Genomic DNA, 25,652 nt, shown 5'->3' with positions numbered 1-25,652 from the left:
GAGGGTTTCAGTAAATACCTTGAAAGCATGCCCCTGTTGGTACAGGTGTTATAACCTCTTGATTGAAGGCCACATCGCCTTACGATATATGTTACCGGCTATGATACAGCATTGAAAGACCAAGGGACATAAGCAATTATTCTGAACCTCAGAGAATTACAGGTAGGAGGCACAAGCCTTCTGATGCACTTATTCAAGGAGGGACCAAACAGGCGTTTACCTTCAAAAGGGTACTGCGTGTAAAGTTAATTGCAAGGGGAGTTCTGCTGGCATTTAAGCCACAGAATCCTGTGCATATGTGTACAAACAGAAGGCTTATGCTGGAAATTTGGCAAAATGGATATGCCAAGCTATTGACACAGTAGTGCAAGGCTGTAGGAAAAGGTCCACCAGGCTATGAACAGCACTGGTCTGACAGATTGCTATAGACCGGTGTTTCTCAACTCCAGGCCTCAAAAGGTCATGTTTTCAGGTTTTCCCTAATTACTAAGGCAGTGAAACTGATCAAATCACCTGTGAAAGATAATGGAAAGCCTGAAAACATGACCTGTTGGGGCGCCTCGAGGACTGGAGTTGAGAAACGCTGCTATAGACACATCTATGGGTTGCATGGCACTGCCTGCCAAGGCAAATAAAGCCTTAAAGGGGCTCTTAAATAACCGCAGTGGCTTCAGCAGAGCCCTTCCCAACGCATTTCATCACAATAAGGCATCTGACCCCAGATTATGCCTTATTAGGATGAAACACGTTCTCAAATGTGAGTGTCCATTTTTACTTCTAAAATAAATATATTTTTTGTCCAAATGGTACCACACTATGTGGCCCATTCTCTCTCCTTTTATCAGTGTACCATTTGGATGAATTGCCTTTGAGTTTGTCACTACATCCTCGATTGAGACCTGTTGGCGACAATAGTGTGACGGACCTCCGCTTCATGTGTCCACATTGGAAGCTATGTATGCCGACATACTTGTCTCCCCTGGGTGTGCTACACCAAAAGCGCTGACTCAACGTGTCTGGTAAGCCTCTTTCTATTGTGGTGGTATATTTACAAACTGGTTTATAACTACTCACCTTGGAAAGTCTTTACGAACTATATAATTATGCACAATTGTTTCATGTAAATGTGTTATTGTTTATCACGTATAAGTCACATTGTCATTATTAGATTTTCTATATTTTTTTTGGACTTTAGTGAATCTCTGCCATCAGCTTTTGCAGGGCTGTGGAGTCGGAGTCGAGGGAAATTTTGGGTACCTGGAGTCGGAGTCGGCAAACAATGCACCGACTCCGACTCCTACTAAATTTAGATTGGAATAAAAAAAATAAAAAAAAAGCAAGTTTAAATGTCCCAATTCACAAAAAGTTATAATTAAGGACTTCTCTACTGTAAGAATAAAGACCAATGCATGCAGTGCCTCACGTAACCGCAAAACCAACACGTTAAGTGACCGTGAAGAAGCATGCTTTTCATGTGCTTCACTATATGGCACGCAACGCACAATTAGGAGCTGCAATACTTATACTTTCCATAGTGTTGTGTTCTGCTTTTACAGGGAACGCATGTTAGAGAACCAGTAAGTGTCCAAATAAAAAAATTCCACCAGGAGTTTTAAAAGCACTAAAAGAAGTTGAAAAGTATGATCGCTCATCAAAACTTACTGTTGAAGAAGCCATCCTTGTTTATCCAGCGATCGTTAGTGATGTGGCCAGAATAGTTACTGCAATGCCACCCACCCAAGTCAGTGTCGAAAGATTATTTTCAGCCCTAAAAATAATAAAGTCTGACTTAAGAGCCTCTATGAAAGAGGATCTGGCAGAGGCAATTCTCTTCCTTAGAACTCTACATTGAATTGATTTGCATTTGCTAAGCCTAGAACTACATTTCAAGATTAATATAAACCATTTCTAGGTTTTACAGATTTTGTTTTTGGTTCATTATAGATAAGCTTTGTTTTTGTTCTAAAACAACCAAATAATGTGGTTTGTATTTTTGAACTGGTAAAGATCCTGTTCCTGATGTTTATGCCTGCTGCTACTATCCAGACACTTGATTGTTTTCATTGTGTCTTCTGCTTAAACTGTGCAATACAGTAGACTGTTGGCTTCCCAGCCAGTAGTCCTGTGGTAGGTTGCGTTTCTTTCCCTCAAGGAATGTATAAAATACATTCGCATATTAATACAGAGGAGTCGGAAGTACATAAAACTGAGGAGTCGGAGCATTTATCTACCGACTCCACAGCCCTGAGCTTTTGTCTGAACTGCAGGAGCCCTACTCTTTTCAAATCACTAGATTTAGCGCTGCACTATACCATTTTTACTAGGCTTCTTTCAGTTACGACAAATCATCTTATATGGATATTTTTTCCTCACAACTTTTATAAGGGTTGACAATGAATATCCCACCCCTCTTTAAATATTTCAGTTATATATCAGGGCTTAATCTTCATGACCATTTACCCCTCTGTGCAGGCCGTGTGGCTTGGAGATCTTAAACAGTGCTCATTGTGGCCCTAGACCAATTACACCCTTGTAAGACCTCAGAAAACCCTCTTACAAGGTTTTGGTAAATCGCTTCCTACTTTGGAATACTGATACCAGTCATCAAAAAAATCCAAACAAAATTATTATCCCCCCCCTCTACTTGTGACTTCATGTTAAGAATATTAAGTTGCTTAGTGGACCAATTCTTATCCTGGTTCAAAGACATCTTTCTAGAATCCATTCGATCACTCCCCCTGCTGGGTAACACTTGACTGCTCCTTGATCCCCCTCTCCCACACACTATATTATAATGGTTGTAAACCTGTTATTAAATCTGAAAAAAAGCACATATCTGTAGTGTTTACTCGTCTATCTCCAAAGCTCTGAGGGCAATTGTCTGGTGCTTCGTTACAGTTATCGGCATGCGTCAAATAAGTTTTCCTGACACATGATACATTTGTGGGAGGGGAGCTCAGCACACAGCTCGTATATTTTGAAACACAGCTCTGAATGTTCATTCGTTTATGTGTTGTGGTGGAGGGGGGGTTATTCCTTTTCTCCTATGAGCTCACACAGTGTGTAAGAGCTCTAACTGCAGCTCTTCACCCCCGCCTCTGCTCATGACAGATGCAGAATGATTTTATCACCATTGTGTACATTTGAAGGGATGAAGACGTGGCTGTAGAGTAAAAAGTCAAATGTATGTAGGATGATTTGTTTAATCTCCATCTCCTGAGGCCAGTCACATCACTGGGTATATGAGAGGGTTTACAACCACTTTAAAACCATTTTGACTCTTCTACCTGAAGAGGAGCTCCTTTGACTGGGGCTCGATCTTTGAACATGACACTATGCTCTCAGTCTGGTAGACCTTTAAATTGCATAAAAACCATGACACTGCCAAACATCACACCTAATTAAACAAAACTCTGCTTCTACAGAAACCATGGCCATTAGTGCACTGGCATTACAAAACTAAAACATTTACCAGGATGGATTGGCTTTTATGGAATACACCTCAGCTGTAGCCATAATTTTACTGGCAAGTAACAAAATGTCATAAAAAGGTTCAAGTCTTTAAGTGGTTAAACTGACCAAATTTGCACATGGAAGTTCAGCTCTGAGCTAAAAGAACCAAATATGTTTGCTCAGCGCTGAGAGATAGAAGGATAAAAGCCAGCAAAATTGATTACAACATTCTCTGACAGCTCTGAGCAGAGAACAGCTCTGCACTTGCATGAATCGTGGAAATCATGGATTAAGATCGTAAGGGGGGTTGAAATCGAGATAGTGTTTTTTTACGATTAATCGTGCAGCTCTAAAGCCTACCCTGTGTAACTTGACATCTCTCTGCTTACCAACAACAAAAGGGAGCAATTTGGACTGATGTATTGCAGCAATGTTTGGAAGAAAAACCTGGGAGGTACCAAGAACATAAGCTGTGCTCGTAAGAATTGTAAGATTTGATTTTCAATTCTGGCTGAAGTGAATCTTTCGTAGCAGGGGGAAAAAAAATAAGACATTAGAAAGTGCTTAAAGTAGACTGAAAACACCATGATCTCATTGGTTAGGTTGCATTAAGTGGACTTAAATTTTCTCAAACAAGAGCACCTGCTTCCATTTATTGTACACTAGTTCTTATGGTTTTCATGCACAGGTGAGCCACGTGGCCTTGTTTTCACAATAGAGGCATGGCATTTTAGCTGCTTCTAACTAACTACTTCTGACCAAATTGCTGGTTTGTGCTAGACCAGGGCTTTGGAAACTTGCTGTTGACAGGGCTCTAACTCTTCTGCTGTGGCAAGGCTTCTTTTTCCACCCCGATGGTTGATGTATGCCACCTTTAGAGCATTGTCCGACCGACCGGATTAAATGACCTTTCAGCCAGAACCACCAATACTGCAGGGACATCCTTATCTTCTGAAGTTCTAGAATACAGGTTAGGAGATGGGACTGCTCTGCATTCAAGACCTCTGCTCAAAGCGTATCCCAAGCCTGACAAGCTAGCATCTGTAGCAAGGTTCTTTCAAAAGACAGGAAGAAAAGAACTTCCAACACTGAAGCGGGAATTCTGAGCCAGGACAACCTGGTCTTCGATGCCAGATGAATCGATCTGTTCAAGCACTGGACAGATTCGTCTTACAATGACAGAATGTTGTGTAAGGGGTGTGGAAAGAAATTCACAAATGGGACCACCTCGAAGAAGGCTACCATGAATTCTAGGGCTCTCATGTAGATGTGAGGAGTCTGACGGCCCCTGGACTGAAGAGTACAAATCTAGGAGTAAAAGAGTTTTTAGGTTTCTACTGGGGAAGATATTCTAAGGAATGAGTTAGTTCCAGTGCAGATTTCTAACGTTTCAAGATCCAAAACATACCTATGCAAGATCTAGAAGGTCAGGCTATTGTCTGCCAGGTTCTAGTGTACATTTCTGAAGGTTTAGCATCCAACCAAACCTTTGAAAGGTCCTGAAATACCATATTTATTGGCATATAACACGCACCCCAACTTTAAGAGGGAAGTTTCAGGGGAAAAAAATAACTTTCCACAGACCACTGCGTAAAACATGCAGGCACAGTTTACCCTTTATTTTCGGGGTAAAAAGGTGAGTGTTATACGCCAATAAATACAGTACTTTATAATATTAAAAGGTTTCATCTATGACAACGAAAGAGGGAAATTAGGTGTTCCAAATAATTGAAATAACTGAGCAAGGGTTAGAAGAAGTTTAATATTGAAACAATGTTTCAACCCACTTCATAAAGACATACACAAATGAATAGCTACAGAAGAATTTCAAAGACCTGGGTGTTCAACAAGCCACAGTAAAACAAAATCTACATCTACCATAATAAAGTGCTCTTGCTACTCTCCAAGTGGAAACCCTAAAGAGATAAGAGTGCAGCATACAATTCTGAAGAGAAACTTTTAGAGAAAAAGGAAAAAACAGCAGACGAAGCTTCAACTTGTCATTAATACAATACTAAACATGGAGGTAGGAGAAAAAAAAAAAAAAAAAAAAAAAGTATTTCTACTGTGAGGCCAGCTTGAGGAGCTTTATGGTCTGAGGCTGCCTCATGGCCCCAAGAAGTCTAATTAAGGCACAATGAAATTGTAACAATTGCAAAGAAGCATTTTTACAGAAAGTGATATGTTGGTTCTTAACCACTTCAGATCCGCGCTATAGTAAAAATACGTCTGCAGCGCGGACCTGAAGTGCCAAGTGGCCGTGTTTAAACGGCCTGCCGTTTCTCTGCTGAAAGCGCGTCCCCGCTTCTGCGGAAAACTGTTGGCCGTGTCCCTCGGACACAGCCAATCACAGATCGTGCTGAATGGCCAATCACAGCGGCCATTCAGCATTCGATCTAGCCGTCCAATGAGAGATGATCTCAAATGTAAACAAATGAGATCATCTCTCATCGCCGGCTTTCTCTCCTCACACACAGACCGCGTGTGAGGAGAGAAAGATTACAGTGCTCGTTACAGTGATAGTTGCAGTGGGAAAAAAAAAAAATAGTGAGTGACACAAACACTACCCACAGTCCCTGCCAGTGCCACCTTCCAGTGCCATCAGCCAGTGCCACCAGCCAGTGCATTCTCATCAGAGCCACCTGCCCCTGCCATCAGTGCCACCTGCCCCTGCCATCAGTGCCACCTGCCAGTGCCGCCTGCTCGTGCCATCTGCCATCAGTGCAATCTGCCATCAGTGCCACCTGCCATCAGTGCCACCTGCCATCAGTGCCACCTGCCATCAGTGCCACCTGCCCGTCCCATTTGCAGTCAGTGCCACCTGTCAGTGTCATCAGTGCCACGTGCCATCTTTTGTCATTGCCAACGATGGCTAAAAGATCTTTTTCACTTAAGGAGGCGTCCGAAATTATTGCGGCCGACGAGAGCAACGGGGAGCTCTGCGATTCGGATTCCTCCGCAAGGTCAGACGCCGGATCTGATGTTGACTATGAGCCGGTAGTTAGCAGTGAAGAGGAAGAGGAGAAAGAGGAAGAGGAGAAAGAGGAAGAGGAGAAAGAGGAAGAGGAGAAAGAGGAGGAGGAAGAGGAAGAAGAGGGTCCGCCCGCCAGACGAAGGCGTATTGCTAAGGAGGCAGTGCCATCCACCAGCACCGCAACACCTCGTCAAGCAAGGTCACGTACCAGTAGGTCCCATGCCAGCCTTCCCTATTCCCTTCAGTACCCCTTGTGGCTTCCTCCTAATTCAGGAGAAGCCAACATTCCCCCTTTCACTGCCCAGCCAGGAGTCCAAGTGGACACAGAAAATTTTGCCCCAATAGATTTTTTCAATTTAATTTTTACTGAGGACATGCTTGCCTCAATTGTTTCCCAGTCCAATCTCTATGCCCAACAATTTATTTCCAGTCACCCCACATCCTATTATGCCCGTCCCTTCCAATGGAGACCCCTTACAGTGGAAGAGTTTAAAATTGTTTTGGGCCTCATATTTTGTATGGGACTAAACCACAAAAACGAAATACGTTCATATTGGTCAAAACGCCCCATCTACCACATGCCCGTCTTTTCCTCAAAAATGCCCAGGTCCAGATATCAAATGATCATGCGATTCCTACACTATAGTGACAATACCCAGTGCCCTCCCCGAGATGACCCAAATTTTGACAAACTTTATAAAATTCGGCCACTACTAGATTATTTTTCCCAAATTTTCCCCCAGTTGTTTACCCCGGACCAAAACATCTGTGTTGACGAGTCCCTTGTAAAATTTTCTGGCAGGCTCGGCATAAAGCAATTTATTCCCTCCAAAAGGGCCCGCTATGGAGTGAAGCTCTATAAATTGTGCGACCGAGCCACCGGATATATATGTATGCCTTCAACGTATATGAAGGAAAGGACAGCCAGCTACACCCCCCTAATTGCCCAGACTATGTAGGAACCAGCGGGAAAATTGTTTGGCAACTCCTAAACCCGCTCATGGAGAAAGGCTACCACTTGTATGTGGACAATTTCTATACAAGTTTGCCCCTTTTCCGAAACCTGTATAGAAAGAAGACACCCGCATGCGGCACCGTACGGTCGAACTGGAAGGGCTTTCCTCAAAGCCTCGTCACCAAGAAGCTAAGAAAAGGGGAGACGGCGAGTTTACGGAATGAGGAAGTTCTGGCCGTGAAATGGAGGGACAAAAGGGATGTGTACGTGCTTTCTACCATCCACAACAATACATGCGTTACCATCAGAAGGAGGAATGGGCAAATCCAGAAACCTAAATGTATCCACGAATACAATAAGTTCATGGGGGGTGTCGATTTCAATGATCAAATGATCGAGCCCTACCTTTCCACAAGACGATCATACCAGTGGTATAAAAAAGTTTCCATTTACTTATTCAATTTGGCCATATACAACACCTACGTATTATATCGAAAATCCACTCCAAGACCCAAATCCTACCTTTATTACCAGGAGGAAATCACCACTGCCCTTTTATACCCCAGCAACCCACCAGCAACCATTCGATCCGATGTGGTAAGCCGACTCTACGAGCGCCACTTCCCAGATAAAATCCCTCCCAGACCAACAGGCCCGAAATTCCCCAAAAAAATGCCGGGTGTGCTCCAAAGATGGAGTGAGAAGAGACACCCGTTTTTATTGTGCCCAATGCCCTTCCCAACCAGGCCTCTGCGTAGTTGGCTGTTTCCGCCGTTATCATTCCTTACTAAATTAGTCACTTCCTGCCATTTACCTTTACACCCCTTATGCCTATGCTTGCTCTGTATTTGACCCTGGCTTGTTATTTGACCACGATTCTGCCTACCGATTTTGTTTATACCTCTGCCTGATATGGAACTGACCCTGGACTGTTATTTGACCACGCTTATGCCTACCGATTCTGTTTATACCTCTGCCTGATCTGGAACTGACCCTGGACCGTTTGACCATTCTTTTTGCCTGCCTCTTGGACTGATCTTTTACCCTGCCAGTGGACTAGTGGGATTCATAGCACAGGGGTCTCACATGTGAGGGGCTCCAGAATTGTTTTTCTGGATGAAGAAAACTATTGTTTTTGTTTTCTCATTCTAGATTAGGGTCTGGTTGCCCGGAGGCTTCAAAGAGATTTGGGTGGGAGAAGCCTCTACCCCTGTCCCCATTCTGTCCTGAACGAGGCCCTACTTCTGCCTGCTGCCTGTAGGACCTATGCCATCATGCCTGTTGCCTGGACAATTGCATTTTCTTTTTCTGACCAAGTCCCTGCCTGCTGCCTGGACCAGTGCTATCGTCCCATGGACAACTGCGCTACTAAAACCACAGGTACATTTTTTGTTTACCCTTTGCTTAGCATAATGTATTTTGGGGTGCAATTCTTGTCATGTGTATGCTATGTGTCCCTAGAACACCTGTTGGTGTTCCTTGCATGTTGGGCCTCTGTATGTGGTCAGGCTGTGAAAAAGTCCCACACATGTGGTATCGCCATACTCAGGAGGAGTAGCAGAATGTATTTTTGGGTGTAATTTTTGCTATGTACATGCTATGTGTTGGCAATGTCTTATAAAGGGACAACTTTGCATAAAAAAAATGCGTTTTCATTTTTTTTCCACATTTTCCAAAAACGTTTGGAAAAAAATGAATCGTTCAAAAGACTCATTATGCCTCATAGATTATACGTTGGGGTGTTAGCTTTCCAAAATGGGGTCACTTTGTGGGCATTTCCATTGTCCAGGTGCTCCAGGGCCTTCAAAAGTGTAATAGGTAGTCAACATGTTAGATGTGTAATTTATGCTCCTAGAACACCTGATGGTGCTCCCTGCATATTGGGGCTCTGTATGTGGTCAGGCTGTGAAAAAGTCCCACACATGTGGTATCGCCATACTCAGGAGTAGCAGAATGTATTTTTGGGTGTCATTTGTGGTATACACATGCCATGTGAGAGAAATAACCTATTACAATGACAATTTTGTGAGGGGGAAAAAAATAAAATAAAAAAAAATATTCATTTTGCAAAGAATTGTGGGAAAAAAAATTACAACATCAAAAACCTCATCATGCATCTTACTAAATACCTTGGAATGTCTACTTTCTAAAAAGGGGTCATTTGGGGGGTATTTGTACTTTCCTGGCGTGTTCAGGGCCCCAAGAAATGAGATAGGCACCGGTACAACAGGTGTGATAATTTTTTTATGATTTGCACCATAGCTTGTAGACTCTCCAACTTTCACAAAGAGCAAATAATATCCACTAATTTGGGTTATTTTTACCAAAGACATGTAGCAGTATAAATTGTGGCCAAAATTTATGAAGAAAAATTAATATTTTGCTAAATTTTATCGCATAAACTAAGAAAAATTCATTTTTTTTTCAAAATTTTCCGCCTTTTTTTTATTTATAGCGCAAAAAATAAAAAGTCCAGAGGTGATCAAATACCACCAAAAGAAAGCTCTGTTTGTATGAAAAAAAGGACAAAAAATTCATTTGGATACAATGTTGTATGACTGAGTAATTAACATTCAAAGTGTGAGAGTGCTGAAAGCTGAAAATTGCTCCGGGAACGAAGGTGGTTTAAGTGCCCAGTAAGCAAGTGGTTAATGGAGACAGATAAGACCAATTTTTTTGGACCAAAGCACAGAAATCAGATTACAAAAAGGGTTCATATGATTCTTCTTGCAGTTGTACAAATTGCTTTCACACATCATTGGAGCCCAAGTTCAGCAAAAAAAAAACAAAGGAAAAAAAAAAAAAAAAAACCCACACACGATGACCATCCTTTGTTCCCCCTTCCCCATCCATTAATAGCCATACCACACCTTCTATAAAATTTGAATCTATGAATGGAGGACAGGCGAATGATTAAAAGATCTGCCACTCTAAACTCACAGACCATGTTTCATTCATGGAAGCTATAGTAGTTTAAGAATGGGGGGTGGGGGTTAGGGGTCAAGCTGCACTGGAATATAAAGGCATCAGAAAGGCATTATAAAAGAGGAAGATTCTCTAAACAAGGAGACAGCAGCGCATGGAAACACATCACACCAATGGTAAGCAATGCCCTTTTTTTTTTTAAATAAAAAAAAAAATTAAGCATAATCTTAGGACTTTAGGCATATACAGCCATCAGCAGTAAGATACCACAATACATAGTGCCTGGCTACAAAGGGCTCCTTGCTAGAGATATTAGTTTGCAAAACACACAATTGCATGAGGAGAAAATCTGAACAGTAAAATCATTTCAGCCATACTTGCTTGGGATACATACTAGTGAATGTTTAACAATTAACTCATGCAAAGTTTGCAGGAAAAAAAAAAAGAATAAAAATGTATACATACACAATACATACATAGTAAAACCTTGGTTTGCCTTCCAGAAACATGCTTGTAACCAAAGCACTTGTATATCAAAGCATTTTTTATACAGGGTATAAGAGAAGAGAGGCACCTCCAAGTGTAGCAATAAGTAGCTAAATGTTGTACCTTCATTAAATGTAACCACACTGCTACATTTAGAGCACATGTGTCAAACAAAAGGCCCGCAGGCCGAATCCATCCATCCAGGCCATTTCATGTGGCCCTTACACCTCATCTGCAGCTGTTCCAGCCCTCCTCTGGTCCTCCTCCAGACCCTTACTTTCTGCTTTCAAGCAATGCATCCAGCTTCTTCCCAGCAGCAGCATAAGGTAAGGGGGGTGCACTGTGATGTAAGGGACGCAACTTCTGATGGTGGGGTGGCTCTTGACTTCCAATACAAGGGGAGGGGATGCGCTTAAACATCTAATCTTACAGATACAACTGGCCCTTTTGAGGGCAATAAATTCCGATGCAGCCCACAATGAAATTTAGTTTGACACCCCAGAGGCTCCTCTGCTTTTTTATACTCAGTTGTGACATGACACTACTCTTATATCAAGACATCACTTGTATATTCAAGGCAAAGTTACTCTCAAACCAAGGTTTTACTGTGTATAATATACACACACACACACACACACACACACACACACACGTCCTCCCTACATCACATCTGGTAGCATATTAACAATGTGTTGCTTTGGGGGCGTGGCCGGACGCTGATGGCAATGGATGCTCTCTGAGGGAGCTCCGTCCTAGCTGAACTGAATCCGAAGCCATCCGGTACCGAGGATCGGGAATTTAAACTTCTAACCCTTCTATCCTGACTCTGGGAATCTCCCTGCACAGCCCCATACCATTATTGTGCCTTTTGATGGTCTGCCGGCGGTGTAAATTAGTCCGTGACAGAGTTCAATTGCAGACGTCCCGCCGCCATCTTGGGGCCTATGAAGCCTTGATCACAGCCGTGCTCAAGTGAGGTAAAAACAGCAGAAAAAGACACAATCATAGTGTCATCCTCCTCATATGTGTAGCGATCTACGTGGTGGCCCAGAGACATAAGCCTGAGCGGCGATTTGAAGCGGTTATTAGGTCCGGGAGCAGATCTTTAACCTGGAGACCTGCCGCCATTTTGGGGCCCAGTAAACATTATACCCCTCGATCTAAAGTACTGTGACAGCGGGCTAAACGAACACAGCTTCCGATCGTTATGTGGATTGAAAGCTAAAACTGTGACAGTGATCCTTACACCCTGTGGGGTGTCAAATTATCACCTCAGAACTGGATGAAATACCTTGGAAAGATTTTATAACTAAACTGCAGAGGTGACACCGCCATCTTGTAGACTGTAAGTATATTACCACAGAATTCATAAGCAATTCAACTGCGGAGGTGACACCGCCATCTTGTGGCCTGCAAGTTTATTAACACAGACTTGATATATATTTAAACTGCGGAGGCAACGCCGCCATCTTGTGGCCTACAAGTATATTACCACAGATTTCAAAAAAAAAAAAGTGTAACTGCTTTTCTGAGGCGAAAACTGCTGAAATTAAACACTTTCTCTTATAATCCACCTCAGTGACTAAAACTCAGTGTGTGGTGACTTGTGACCATTATCCTGCAAAACTACTGCGAGGATCTGATAGAGTGTAGATGGATTTTATCCCCAGTTCACCGTAACATCTTGCAACCTAAATAATCCATTATATCACACTATTTGGAATTTTTATTATATTTATTCCTTCTCTACACTGAGGTAATTTTTTGTACACTGGATACCTGACTGCAATAATAGACTAATCACAGTAGTCAGAGATTGGTTACCAACTCGATACGGTCCCCAGGGCCTGTGTTATACAATATCGGATTATCCTATGATTATTCCTGCAATGGAAACTTACTGAGGGGTTCCTACTCACCGTCCGATGTTAGTCGAAGATAGCTGCAGACCTATCCACTAATATGACACCTGCATGATACGTAATTTGAGACATTTTTATGATGCTGATCTTTTCACAATACTTACTGTAAAGGCTCAAATCTGGACCTGGTCAGTTCACATAAGCAATACCCACTGTAAGATGGTGGTTATAAGACTGTTATGCCTATAGGAGCTGATATAGGAGTGAACTGTTGATTTTACGATATAGAACAACTCTACCCCTGCTGATAAGAATTCACTATAACACTTATTTTATATGAAGGGGAAACAGGGCAAAAAAAATAAGAACTCAATTATCAAGGAGAGTCTTTTTGATATGGACACCCCTCCTCATACAAGTCCTCAGGTACCTGTGGTGGATCCTAAGTTTACTGAACATTTCTCGTCTCATGTGACACCCTCCTCATCACCTCCTACCTTAAGTTCTACTACATCTTCAGCTTTATTTTCATCTGTAGTAAGGGAGGGTATAACACCTATAATGGCTGATCATGGGATTCCTATGGTTTCTCCATCACATGACCCTATACAAGTAACTACTAACGTTGAAACTGCTCCAGAAGTTTCTTTCAATGTTGCTGATCTCTATAACAGGATCTCTGAAATGCTGGAAAGGGGTTTAGCTCACACGGCTGAGAAAATTACTAAAGATATTAGGGCAGACTTCCAATGTCTTGGCAACAGGATAGACTCAGTTGAGCATAAATTGGACACTAACGTCTCTAAAACTGAACAACATGATGATCATATCCATTTCCTACAAGAACAACTGGAGGCTGCTCAAACTAAGATTGACGATTTGGAAAACAGGTCAAGAAGAGAAAACTTCAGGGTTAGGGGTCTTCCTGAGTCCATTATGGACGTTCATTCAGCAATACGAGACATTATGAGAATCCTCCTTCCATCTGCACCTGATATAAAATTGGAAATTGATAGGGCTCATAGATCATTAGGTCCAATGAGAAGAGATGGTTTGCCCAGAGATGTGGTGGTCAAGCCTCATTATTTCTCCACCAAAGAAGACATTATGAAACGGTCCAGACAACAGGAGAATCTTCAATACCAAGGTACTAATATACAAATATTTTCTGACATTTCACCATATACCATTCAGAAAAGAAGAGCAATGAAACCGTTATTGTCTGCCCTCATCAACAAAAACATCAAGTATAAATGGGCTTTCCCCTTCGCCTTAAAATTCAATTATAATGGTAGAAACCATATAATACATAATTTCCAAGAAGGTGAACGACTTCTGTATGATCTGAAAATTATATCTCTTGATCCTGTCATGGACACTAATCCGCCTCAACTTCCATCTGCCAAGAGGAACACACCTACTAGTCCGACTCAAAATCCTTGGAACAAGGTCAAGTACAGGAAAATTGGAGGGGACCAAGCACCCTGATATTGAATAGACTTATCCAGGACGTATCTCTTAATCTTTAATTCAGATGAATTTTTATCCCGGATGCTTTTTAAAAACAAAGAAGATTCCGGGTTTACATGTCTAGTTTAATGCCGTTTTTCTTTAGATTATTCTCCTACTGTTTTTGGGCCATCCTATGATTCACTTGCCTTTTATCTTAAACTTGTTTTAAGGTGTAATGTTTAATCTGTCGGCAACTGACGACGGTGAGGTATTGAACCTCAACTTACCTCTTGTGTCGACACTTTGTCGACCCAATGGGTAAGAATATAGTCCTTTTCTGGGACTATACAAAAATTTCTTGTTTGAATGAGGGAAGGAGAATCATTCTCTTCCCCCATTCTGGGTCACGAATTGACCTTGCACGATCTAATAGTTTATTGTGCCATATGTTTTTTTATTTTTCTCTTTTTATCTCTCCTTTTCACTTCTTTTTCTTTCTTCTTCATACTCTCTTCGTTTCTTCAGCCTGCCTGCCATTGTTCGTATTTGCGAGACTATTGATGATATCTGTACGGTCCCGCATGTTCATAGATGTAGAAAAGACTTATGGCTGGATCGAATGATGTATCTAAACCCCTTAGTGTTGTTACTCACAACACTCAGGGGTTGAATTCTCCTGTTAAGAGGCGCAAAGCCTTTCAAGTATACAAGTCTCTCTGTGTGGATGTGGTTTTCCTTCAAGAAACCCACTTTCCTAAACGATACAACCCTTCCTTTATGCATGCCCACTTTCCATTGTTTTACCTAGCTAAAGCAGAAAACAAAACTAAGGGTGTGGCCATTTTGTTTTCTAGGTATTGTAATTTTAACCTGACTAAAGAATTTGGAGATCCGGAAGGTAGGTTTCTATTGTTACAAGGTACCCTTGATGGCAGACTATACACATTTATCTCTTATTATGCTCCTAACAGAGGTCAGAAAAAGTTTTTCTCACAGATGCTTGATACCCTCCGACCATTCATGGAGGGGATCATTCTTATGGGTGGAGACTCTAACCTAGCTTTCGACACGGGATTGGATAAGTCCAAACCTTCTGTCAAGGGAATCGTCAGACCGACTAAACTTAGTCTACAAGTAGCACGCATTCTACATCAGTCTAGATTAACTGACATCTGGAGGGAGATGAACCCCAAAATTAAGGACTATACTCACTATTCTAACCCTCACCACTCTTATTCGCGTATAGATCATATATTAATCTCTAACCATCACGTCCCAGCTGCCATTAAGTCTCATATAGTTGATGTTTCTTGGTCAGATCACTCGATGGTTCTATTGTCACTGAGGAGAGAGGACACTTCTCCTAAAGTGTCTCATTGGACACTAAATAAGTCTATTTTGAAGGACCCTGTCCTAATGAAGGATATTGAGCGATCTCTTCTAGAATACTTTAAGCATAATGATACAGAAGATGTGTCCCCTGAAACTCTGTGGGCTGCCCACAAGGCTTCTATCAGAGGCAAAATTATACAAGTGGCCGCTGGCCTCAAGAAACAAAGAAACATAGACATAAGGAAGCTGGAAAACAACTATATAGAGCTACGTAAAAAACATAAATCTGATCCTCTTAACTTTCCTACTCAGGCACTTGATGCAGCTAGATCTGCCCTAAACTTGGTACTTACCACCAAAGCTGGGGAAGATATGAAATGGACTGGAGCTAATTTCTATAAATTTAAAGATAAAATAGGCCCGATGCTAGCTCATAAACTCTCACCCAGATTTCAATCGCGGTCTCTCCCTAAAATAAGGATGACTGATGGTTCTCTTACCCTGAATCCTAGGAAGATAATGGAGGCCTTTCATGATTTTTTTTCTAAGCTTTATGCATCCACTGATGATTCTTCTTCAGAGGGAATGGATGATTTTCTAGACAATTTGATTCTACCTCAATTGACTGAAGTTCATAGAGAAATGATGGAGTCTCCCATATCAGCTGAAGAAGTATTGTTAGTAATTAAAAACCTAAAATTAGATAAAGCCCCGGGCCCTGATGGGTTTTCAAGTGCTTATTATAAAACATATTCGAGCATTTTAACACCCTACATGGTTAAATTCTTCAACCACATGACCGGTGGAGTTCCCATAGACAGGCAACTTAATTTAGCTTATATTTCGGTTATCCCAAAGCCAGAAAAAGACCATAGCCTGGTGGAAAACTATAGACCTATATCCCTCATTAACAACGATCTTAAGATACTCACTAAGGTAATGGCCAATAGAATGTCCTCTTTCATTGGCCAGTATGTTAGTAAAGATCAAGTAGGCTTCATCGCTGGAAGGCAAGGTCCTGATCAGGTTAGGAGGGCTGTGGATCTGATCTCCATTTTGAACTCGGGTTGGACTGGTGATACTAATCAAAGGGGAATGCTTCTTTCTATTGATCTACAGAAAGCATTTGACTCAGTATCATGGCCATTCATGTTAGAAGTGATGAAACGTTGTGGGTTTGGCACGAAATTTCTTGGAATCTTATCTGCACTTTACTCTCATCCTAAAGCTAATATACGCTTTCAGGGTATCTTTTCGGAACCTATTGAGATTCATAGGGGTACTAGGCAGGGTTGTCCTCTGTCTCCCCTGGTGTTTGCAATAGTTATGGAATCCTTGGCTATAGCTATTCGTGAGAACACAAACATCAGAGGAGTTAGATGTGCCAAAACGGAACATAAATGTGCCTTGTTTGCAGATGACCTTTTACTGTTTTTGACCGCTCCAGATACATCCCTACCGGAATTATATTCTCTTTTAGACAAATTTTCTATAGTTTCAGGTCTAACTGTGAATATGGCCAAGTCTAGGGCCCTCAATGTTTCTCTTTCTGAATCCACGGTTTCTCTACTAAAGGAAAATTATGGATTCAAATGGGACACCTCTTATATCAAATACCTAGGTATCTATTTGACTCCCAACATCCAAAACTTGTATTTGGCCAATTATCCACCTATGTATAGAAAACTTGAGAAAGATTTGAGAGATTGGGGGACTCAGAATATAGGTTGGATTGGTAGAATTAACTCGGTTAAGATGACTCTTCTCCCTAGGCTTTTGTATCTTTTTAGATCATTACCCATACCGATAATTAAAAGTCATCTAAAATCCTTTCAAGGAAAGATTATCAAGTTTATTTGGAACAATAAGGGTCCACGCCTTCCATCTCGCACTCTCTATAACTTGCCTGAACAGGGGGGTCTGGGGGTACCCAACTTATTATGGTACTATCAATCAGCAAGATTGGCACAGTTATCGGAAACTTTTCTTAAACATGAACGCCCTGACTGGTTAGATATAGAAGAGCAGGCGACCCCGAATCTAACGATAGAGGAATTAATGTGGAGTCCTACCAAGAATAGGCCTTCTATTTTATCTCCGACTCTTTCTCAAACCTTTGTTTTATGGGATTCACTTAAAAACAATCCCTCTCTAATTTCTAAAGGCAGACCTTTATCGAGTATTTTTCTAGACCCACTCTTTGTTTCTAAAATTGAAGTAGATTCGTTCAAATGGTGGCATGACAAAGGGTTGTATCGTATAGGCCGTTTTTTTTCGCGCTCGGGTCCACTTCCTAAACAACACTTCATTGACAAGCTAGGTCTTCCTGTCTCAGAAAAATTAAGATTTTCTCAACTACATGACTATGCACAAAGCCTATGGGATAGTGGCTCGATCTCTGGACTATTGACACCTTATGAAAGTAATTGTGATCAGGGTTTGATCAGGAAGGGGAATATTTCAATCATATATCAATCACTTGCTAATAATTGCACCAAATTACCTCATATGCTGGCCTGGGAAAGGGAACTTAATAACAACTGGGATTTATCTGACTGGTGCAGTAATTATACTAGATCCATTAAAGGATTTGTGAATATATCCCTTGTAGAGGCTAATGTAAAAATTTATACTAGGTGGTATTTAGTTCCCGTTAAACTGGCTTCCATGTATCCGTCAATTTCGCCCCTTTGCTTCAGAGGTTGTCAGGGATTGGGGTCTATGGTACATATATGGTGGGAATGTCCCAAAATACGTGGATACTGGAATAAGGTGTTCAACATAATAAGACGTGTCACAGGCTGTAATTTGCATCAATCCCCCACTATCGCTTTACTTAACGGGATGTTACCCCAAACCTCCAAGGTTACTAGAAAACTCATCCTATACATTCTGACAGGTGCCAGGATCACAATTGCAGCTGCGTGGAAAAAATCTACTGTCTCCATCCGGTATATGAAACAAAAGGTTACATGGATTATGGAACAAGAAAAGAGGGTCTGTTCCATGTTGGATATGTCTACTCTTTTCCATGAAATATGGGAACCGTGGATGAAATTAATGGGAATATCTTTTACCCCATAAAGGCTGTGGTGATATTTATATCCTTAGGACGATGTTGTTCATTGACAGGCAGGCTGCCATCTCTTTTTCCTTTTACTTTCCCCTGATCTTTTTTTTTTTTTTTTTTCTTTTCTTCTCTTTTTTTCTCTTCTTTTCATTGATTGTTATTTGATTTGATAATTTTTTTTTTTTACACGAGGATAACATCTTTGTTATTTCTCATTCTCAGAGTGTTATGTTTAGAAAAAAAAAAAAAAGATATATATAAACATTTGTATTAGCCTATGTTTGGGTTATCAAAAGATTCCACCAAATTTTTGGGGATGTTAGGTATGTTAAGGGTTTTGAAAATATATATTTACAGTGACTGGGTGGTATTGGTGATAATTATTGGAGGGAGGGAAGGGGGATTTAAAGGTTTGCTTAACCTCTTGGACACAGACTGTTCCCAGTGGGGGTGTCAGAGAAGTCTTTGTTATACAGAAATCCTGTCCTTTATTAGTTCCATGAAATTAGACCCAGTACACACATGGGGTTTTTTATTGTGTGACAACAATAAGCCTAAGGAATTATATAGTATATAGAAATATCCTTTTATTTATTTAATTATAAATTATTGGTTATACCTAGCTTTTCTTTTTAACTATTACAATCTGTTATACTCTCACCGTATGGTGATAGCATATGATATGGCTGTATATGATAGTCAGTTTCTATGACAAGACCATCTTCTATGTAAAGCAATGCATTGGATTTATTATTTACTGTGTATTACTGAAATGTATACTGCTGTTTTAGTACAAATGTATGTACTTTTATTGAAAATAAACATAAATTTGAATGAAAAAAAAAAACAATGTGTTGCTTTGGACCACAAGGAGCAATCAAGGACACAAAAGAAAACCAGTAAGACTCAAAATTTAGGCAGCACTCTGATGAGCTTACCTCTTGAAAAAGAGTTGACATTTCACAAACCAAGCACGAGTTGGGGCTTTGCATTTCACATTTGTGGCGATCAGAAAGGAAGAAGTCACGTAGCAGGGGAGTGTGGGTAAGTGCCTGGACGATACAGTTCATAAAACATGTATTCCCGAGATTGATTAGGCCTCGCAGACCTAGAAAAATAAAAGTGGAAAATTAGTGCTCGGCCTTCCTTTGAGCGTGGTCGTACTGATGTTCAGTGGTGATAGCAGTATTTAAAAGAGACAGAAAAATGTGGGACTCTAAATGAGAGCGCAATGGGGATTTTGCGCCTCCATCCCCAATTGCTATGCAAAAAAGGAGGGAGGGTGGGACTTTAAATGAAGTGCGTGGGGTAGAGCCAGACAATTCCATATAGGATTGTAAAAAATTATATTTAATATTAAACCAAGGATAGGGCATGGATCAACCCATATAAATGCATAATAGCACATTGGCATATGAAATACAAAATAACAGCATACATATTGTGAAATATAACCAACATGACAGAATAAATATTGAACATCACAGTCCCCCAAATGGAGTAAAACAGACATATCAGGGTTGGTAAAGCAATAAAACCATCTAGAATCATAAAAATGAAGTGGATGCATCAAAATAAGCTCAACTACGTTTCATGGACTTCTATCCACTCATCAGGAGCAAGTGCATCGATATACTAAAAGGGGGGATACAAATCGCCATTATAGTATGATGCAACTACCAAACAGGGGGGGGGGGGGGGGACAGGGCTTGACAAACCCCAGGCGCCAGGTCGCCATGACGAGTAGAATTTTCATCCTGGCGCCTGGGGGTTTGTCAGCCCCAGTGGCTGTAGTTTAAGGGGGCAGCCAGGCATAATGGGAGTTGTGGAATGTCTCAGTGCCAGCAGTGTGGAGAATCTTCCTCCCTTCTCCACACTGTTGGCAGAGCAAGGCCGCAGTGTGTGAAACTTTAAGGAGAGAGGAGCTGTCAAAATTGAGGTTGAATGTCAGGGGTGGGCGGGACCCAGCTATCCAACACCTGCCAATGGGATGATAAAAAATAAATAAAAATAAATCGGCATCATATATTGGCCATCAGCCGCCCCGATTTTCTAAATATCGGCATTGGCCAGAGATAAACCAATATCGGTTAACCTCTATCAGTGCAGTACCCATCATTACCCATCAGTGCAGTGCTTATCATTTGCCTGTCAGTGCAGTGTCATTAATGCCCTCTCATCAGTGAATAAGAAAAATTACTTTTTTTTTTTTTTTTTTAACAAAAAAGAAAACCCACATTGATGATTAAATACAACCAAAAGAAAACTATTTGTGTGCAAAAAAAATATATAAAAATGTCATATGGGTAGTGTTGAATGAATGTGTAATTGTCATTCAAAGTGTGACAGCGCTGAAAACTGGCCTGGGCAGGGAGAAGGTGAAAGTGGGCAAGTGGTTAAAAAAACTGGCTCCTAACTTTTTTAGCTGGCTCCTAGATTCAAAGCAAATTTGTGAAGCCCTGGAGAGGGATATTGGGATAATGATAAACAGATAGACGGCCATAACTGAGAATACTCACATAAGAACTGATGAGACCATGCGATACCACCTGCCAGAGGTCGGCCAGATAATTGTGTCCCGCACGGGAGACGAGGAAAGGACCCAAGCAAAAACCAGGAGCACATACACGCAGTCCCCCCAAAAAATGTATCTGGCCGACCTCTGGCATGTGGTATCGCATGGTCTCATCAGTTCTTATGAAAGTATTCAGAACTGAGTGATTAGCGGTCATGTGATCGCCCAGTTCTCAGGCTTAGAGCTGGCAGGGGGACAGATGCAGCATGAAGGGGAATATAGGTTTTTCTTCTCCTATATGATGATGAATGTGAAAGAGGAGTATCACCATTCAGAATTATTAAAGTGGAACGGAAAATCAAAAAGGTTTTCAAACGTTTGCCATGTAACAGGGAACAGCTAGGAATGAAAATGTGCATAGAGCTGGGTATACACAACAAGAAAAATCCTGCTGAGCCTTCTACTTTAAGAAAATATGTTTGAGACATCACAAAGTTAGAGTCAACATAACAGAAAATAGTCACCCACACAGCAAAGATGGGTATGATTAGTGTCCCCCCCCCCCCCCCCGACAACTACACCTCTGCAGCGCACTTACACAAAAAGGTAACTGAAGCATTCATCCCTATACAGCCCAAAGAGAGTAAATCAGAGTTCCATGAAGCAAGCCATACCTACAAATTCTGCTTCTGGTAAGTGTGCGCCAGAAGCCCATTTACTGGTAAAAAACAATATATATATATATATATATATATATATATATTTATTTATTGTCACGCAAGTAAAGGAAATGAAGGGAAAGAAGAGGCTATAGAGAAAGTCCCACAGGGGAAGGAAACAGAGCATGATGAAAGGAGGGCGGAGGCTGTAGTGGCAAAGTCACACAGGAGAGGAAAAGTCCTTTTCAGAGTCAGTTTACAGCCGTGGCCAAAAGGTTTTGAGGATGACGATACATTTGCACAAATCTGCTGCTTTAGTGTTTGATCTTTTTGTCAGATGTAGTATAATGCCAAGCATTTCACATGTGTCAAAGGCCTTTATTAAAGTTTATGCAATAGTAAATATTTGCAGTGTTGGCCTTTCAAAACCTCTGCAATTGGCCCTGGCACTCAACTTCTGGGACACATCCTGATTGATGTCAGCCCATTGTTTTGATTTTTTTAGGTTCAGCCGCCTCGAGGATTGACCACAAGTTCTCAAATGGGATTAAGGTCTGGGACGTTTGCTGGCTATGGACCAAAAAACTTTTCATGTTTTGTTCTGAAACCAATTAGTTTTCATTTTTCCTTATGACAAGGTGCTCCATCATGCTGCAAAAGGCAACGCTCAAACTAATCTTGGATGGTTGGGAGAAGTTGCTCTTAAAAAGGATGCTTTTGTACTATTCTTCAGTCATGGCTGTGTTCTTAGGCAAAATTGTAAGCCTACTCCCTCGGCTGAGAAGCAACTGGTCTCAGGATGCTTTACTGTTGGCATGACATAACTGATGGTGGTGCTGACCTTTTCTTCTCTGGAAAAAGTTTTCTTCTGGATGCCCCAATCAGAAAGGGGATTCAGAGAAGATGACTTTACCCCTAGTCCTCAGCAGTCCAATCCTGGTACCTTGTGTAGAAAATCTCATTGATGGCTTCTTTGCTGCACTTCTTGGACACACAGCCATCCTCCAAAAGTCTTTGCCTCACTGCGTGCAGATGCACTCACACCTGCCTGCTGCTATTCCTGAGCAAGGTCTGCACTGGTGATGCCACGATCCCACAGCTGAAGCAACTGTAGGGTATGGTCCTGGCGCTTTCTGGACTTTCTTGGGTACCCTGAAACCTTCACAAATGCAGTGGAAATGTTTTTTTATAGGATGAAGTTCATTTTCATGGGCAGGAAACGAGGGAGGTTTCCTGCCCGACACTGTGCCCCTATTTTCCTCCTTAAGGGGCCTCTTGTGCCACTGCTCTGACGTCCGCCGGCTCTGCCATGAGTTCATACATATGGTGATGGGTATGATATATGTAGTATGCAATTTCAAGGTTCTCCTGTTATGTATAAAGAAAATTCTTGCAATATTTTGAAACATTTTAATTTATGTTATATACAGTGTGACCCCACATGGACACTGGCCCCTGATGAAGGGACAAGGTCTCGAAACGCATAGGGCCTTAACGAACCCCTGTGGAATAGTCAGACACCTACTTATGAACTTTGTTTTTAACATTTATATTTTTGTATAAACTTTATTGTTATTACGCCTTTGAATCAATGAGTTGTTACCGTTAAAGCCCCACCCTGGGGGATTCCTTTTTTTCCTATTATATATAGCGGTTTTGGTAACACAGGTTTTCCTTGTTGATGTTTTTTTATTTTTATGGCAAAGAGGAACTTTGCAATTAATCGGATCACACTTCATAAAACTCCATAACATTCTGGAGTATTTGCAAATTGTGCATACTTTGTGAAAATTAATAAGTTCTTCAATGGAGTTGTGCACATGGTACAGTCTAAGAGACCACCATGAGGCCTAGAACTCTCATGGAAAATCTTATTGTGGGATGTCGCTTATCAAGTAGAAAAAGATAACCTTTTATGGAATTAAAAATCACTGCTTAGAATTTGTGTAGAACCAGACCCAAGAATTCCATGCAAAGAAGCCTGGAAAGCAAGTTTCTTAAAATGTATCAAAGTCCTGGAGTATCTGGGTCGAAGGCCTGTGACCTGGATAACCAATTTCTAAGAAGGGCAAGAAAAAAGGTGTACGACCTTTGTGAATACCCTGGGAGTTGAGGATAAGCCAAAAAGCAGTGCAACACACTTGAAGTGAAGGACGCGGCAAAGTGCTAAAAGCACAGAGGAAGTGGATAAATGGGAACAGTGTAGTGCCACTTCCAATGACACTTTTGTGCCGAAATGCGCAAGGTAAAGCCATTTGCGTTACTATGTGACATCCGGTTTTGTCTGTGGAATGCATCACCACCCGGACTTCCTGGTATTTGTACACAACACCTGTATGCGTTTGGATTCCTGCAAGTTTACTCATCATCTTGCGCCAAAAAAATAAGGTGGTGTTTTACGGAGTTATCCTATGGGCATCATTGTCTTCATGAGCTCACTGGAGCAAAGGAGATCAGTCAATTGTTACTTGGGAGGCTAGTTACCTGGTGAGTGCTTGTGTGTTTTTTGCATATATTAGGCCTTTTTCACACGGTCCGTGTCCGGTCTCCGCTTTGCTCAGTGGGGATCGCTCAGTCGATCCCCACCGAGCAGGTAGATGACAGGTCTTTCTCTGCACACCGTGCAGGGACCGACCTGTCAGAGCGTCGCTCTTCCCTATAAGGGATTGGACAACAGACCGTAGAGTCCGTTGTCATCCGATGACTGATGGAAAAAAATAGGGTTTTCCTTCATCACACTTTGGCGGATTGGAGCGGGTCGGATATCAGTGGGCATGTCACCGCTGACATCCGTGGCTCCATAGACCGCCCGTTCAGGTCCGCCTAAAAATCTGGCAGGCGGACCTGAGCGGTCCGTCCGTGTGAAAGAGGCCTTACTTTATTCTGTTACATGAGAACACATTTCACATTATCAGCGCCAATTCCACTACCCATTATTGTACTTCATTTTGGCCATGTACCTTTTGGTGGTTGGTATATGTGGAGACAGCAGCTATTAGGATCTTTCTTTGGTCCCTAGCGTGGAACTATTCAATTTTTTCCTTCAGATTTGAATAAATTCCACTGAATTTGTCTGGTGCCGTACTGGGGGGGGAAGAGATGGTTAAGTGCATTCTGAAAATCGGACTTTCCTTGGGCATTTATTGGTCAATTTGGGAGAGGAAAGTAGTGAGGGTAAAGTTTTGAACTATTTTGTACCCCTTTGAAACTGCTGATTGAACCCACAGGTCTGGGACCCAGAGGGAGGCAGACTGTTACCGACATCCCTTACAAGGGACGGTGCTCCTCCTTTGGGGAAGGCTTGCTGGGCTTTATGGCCCAAGTCTTGCACTGTATGAAAGAGCAGAATTTAGGTTGTGAAGTTGAAGCATGGATAGAGCGGTTAGATGCTCTGCATGTTATGAAGAGGCAGGGGATCCCTCGTGAGTGGGTTTTGGGTTCTTTCACTGTGGAGAAGAACCTTCTCTTCTGTGACATTGCTATGAATTGGTCAAGTGCCACTCCAAAAAACGGGTCTGCCTTGTAAGAGCATACGTGTGAAGCACTTTTTTTTTGTTTTTTTATTACAGGCAGCATTAGCTGTCCAGGCTATCTGTAGAACACTTGAAGGAAGGAACATATTCAATAGGTAGAACTTAGGAGTCAGATTGCACATTCTATCTGTTCATGAACAGGGAATGCTTTAAAGGTTTTTGCAGGTTTCTGTACCAAAAAGAAGCACAGCGAGAATAGGAGGATTTTGCAGATGGCAGCAGTGAGTTTTTCCATGTTCACAATACTACTGCATGAAGCTCACACTTAAATAGTGGCAACCTAGGGAGAAAAATCTTCCACAGCTTCCTCCAATACTGCCTTAATGTCTTCTTCCTCCCCCTTCGGTGTCTGCTTTGACTAGGGTAGACATATCAGGATCTAACTCCGGTAGAAAAAACAGGAGGAGAAGAGGAATGGTGTTTTTCAGCTCTGGGC

At 41.6% G+C, this 25,652-nt stretch overlaps 1 protein-coding gene across 1 annotated transcript in view; it reads right to left on the bottom strand.

The window, feature by feature from the left end:
* LOC120943645 (ubiquitin carboxyl-terminal hydrolase 22-A-like) overlaps positions 1–25,652 on the bottom strand; it is a 105,505-nt gene that overhangs the window by 18,286 nt on the left and 61,567 nt on the right. Inside the window, 1 exon segment of the mRNA XM_040357050.1 lies at positions 19,448–19,617. Within this exon segment, the coding sequence (XP_040212984.1) occupies positions 19,448–19,617 (170 nt within the window).

This window comes from Rana temporaria, chromosome 6 (genome assembly GCF_905171775.1).
Source record: "Rana temporaria chromosome 6, aRanTem1.1, whole genome shotgun sequence".
Classification (NCBI taxonomy): domain Eukaryota; kingdom Metazoa; phylum Chordata; class Amphibia; order Anura; family Ranidae; genus Rana; species Rana temporaria.
This window is presented reverse-complemented; position numbering and strand designations above follow the sequence as displayed.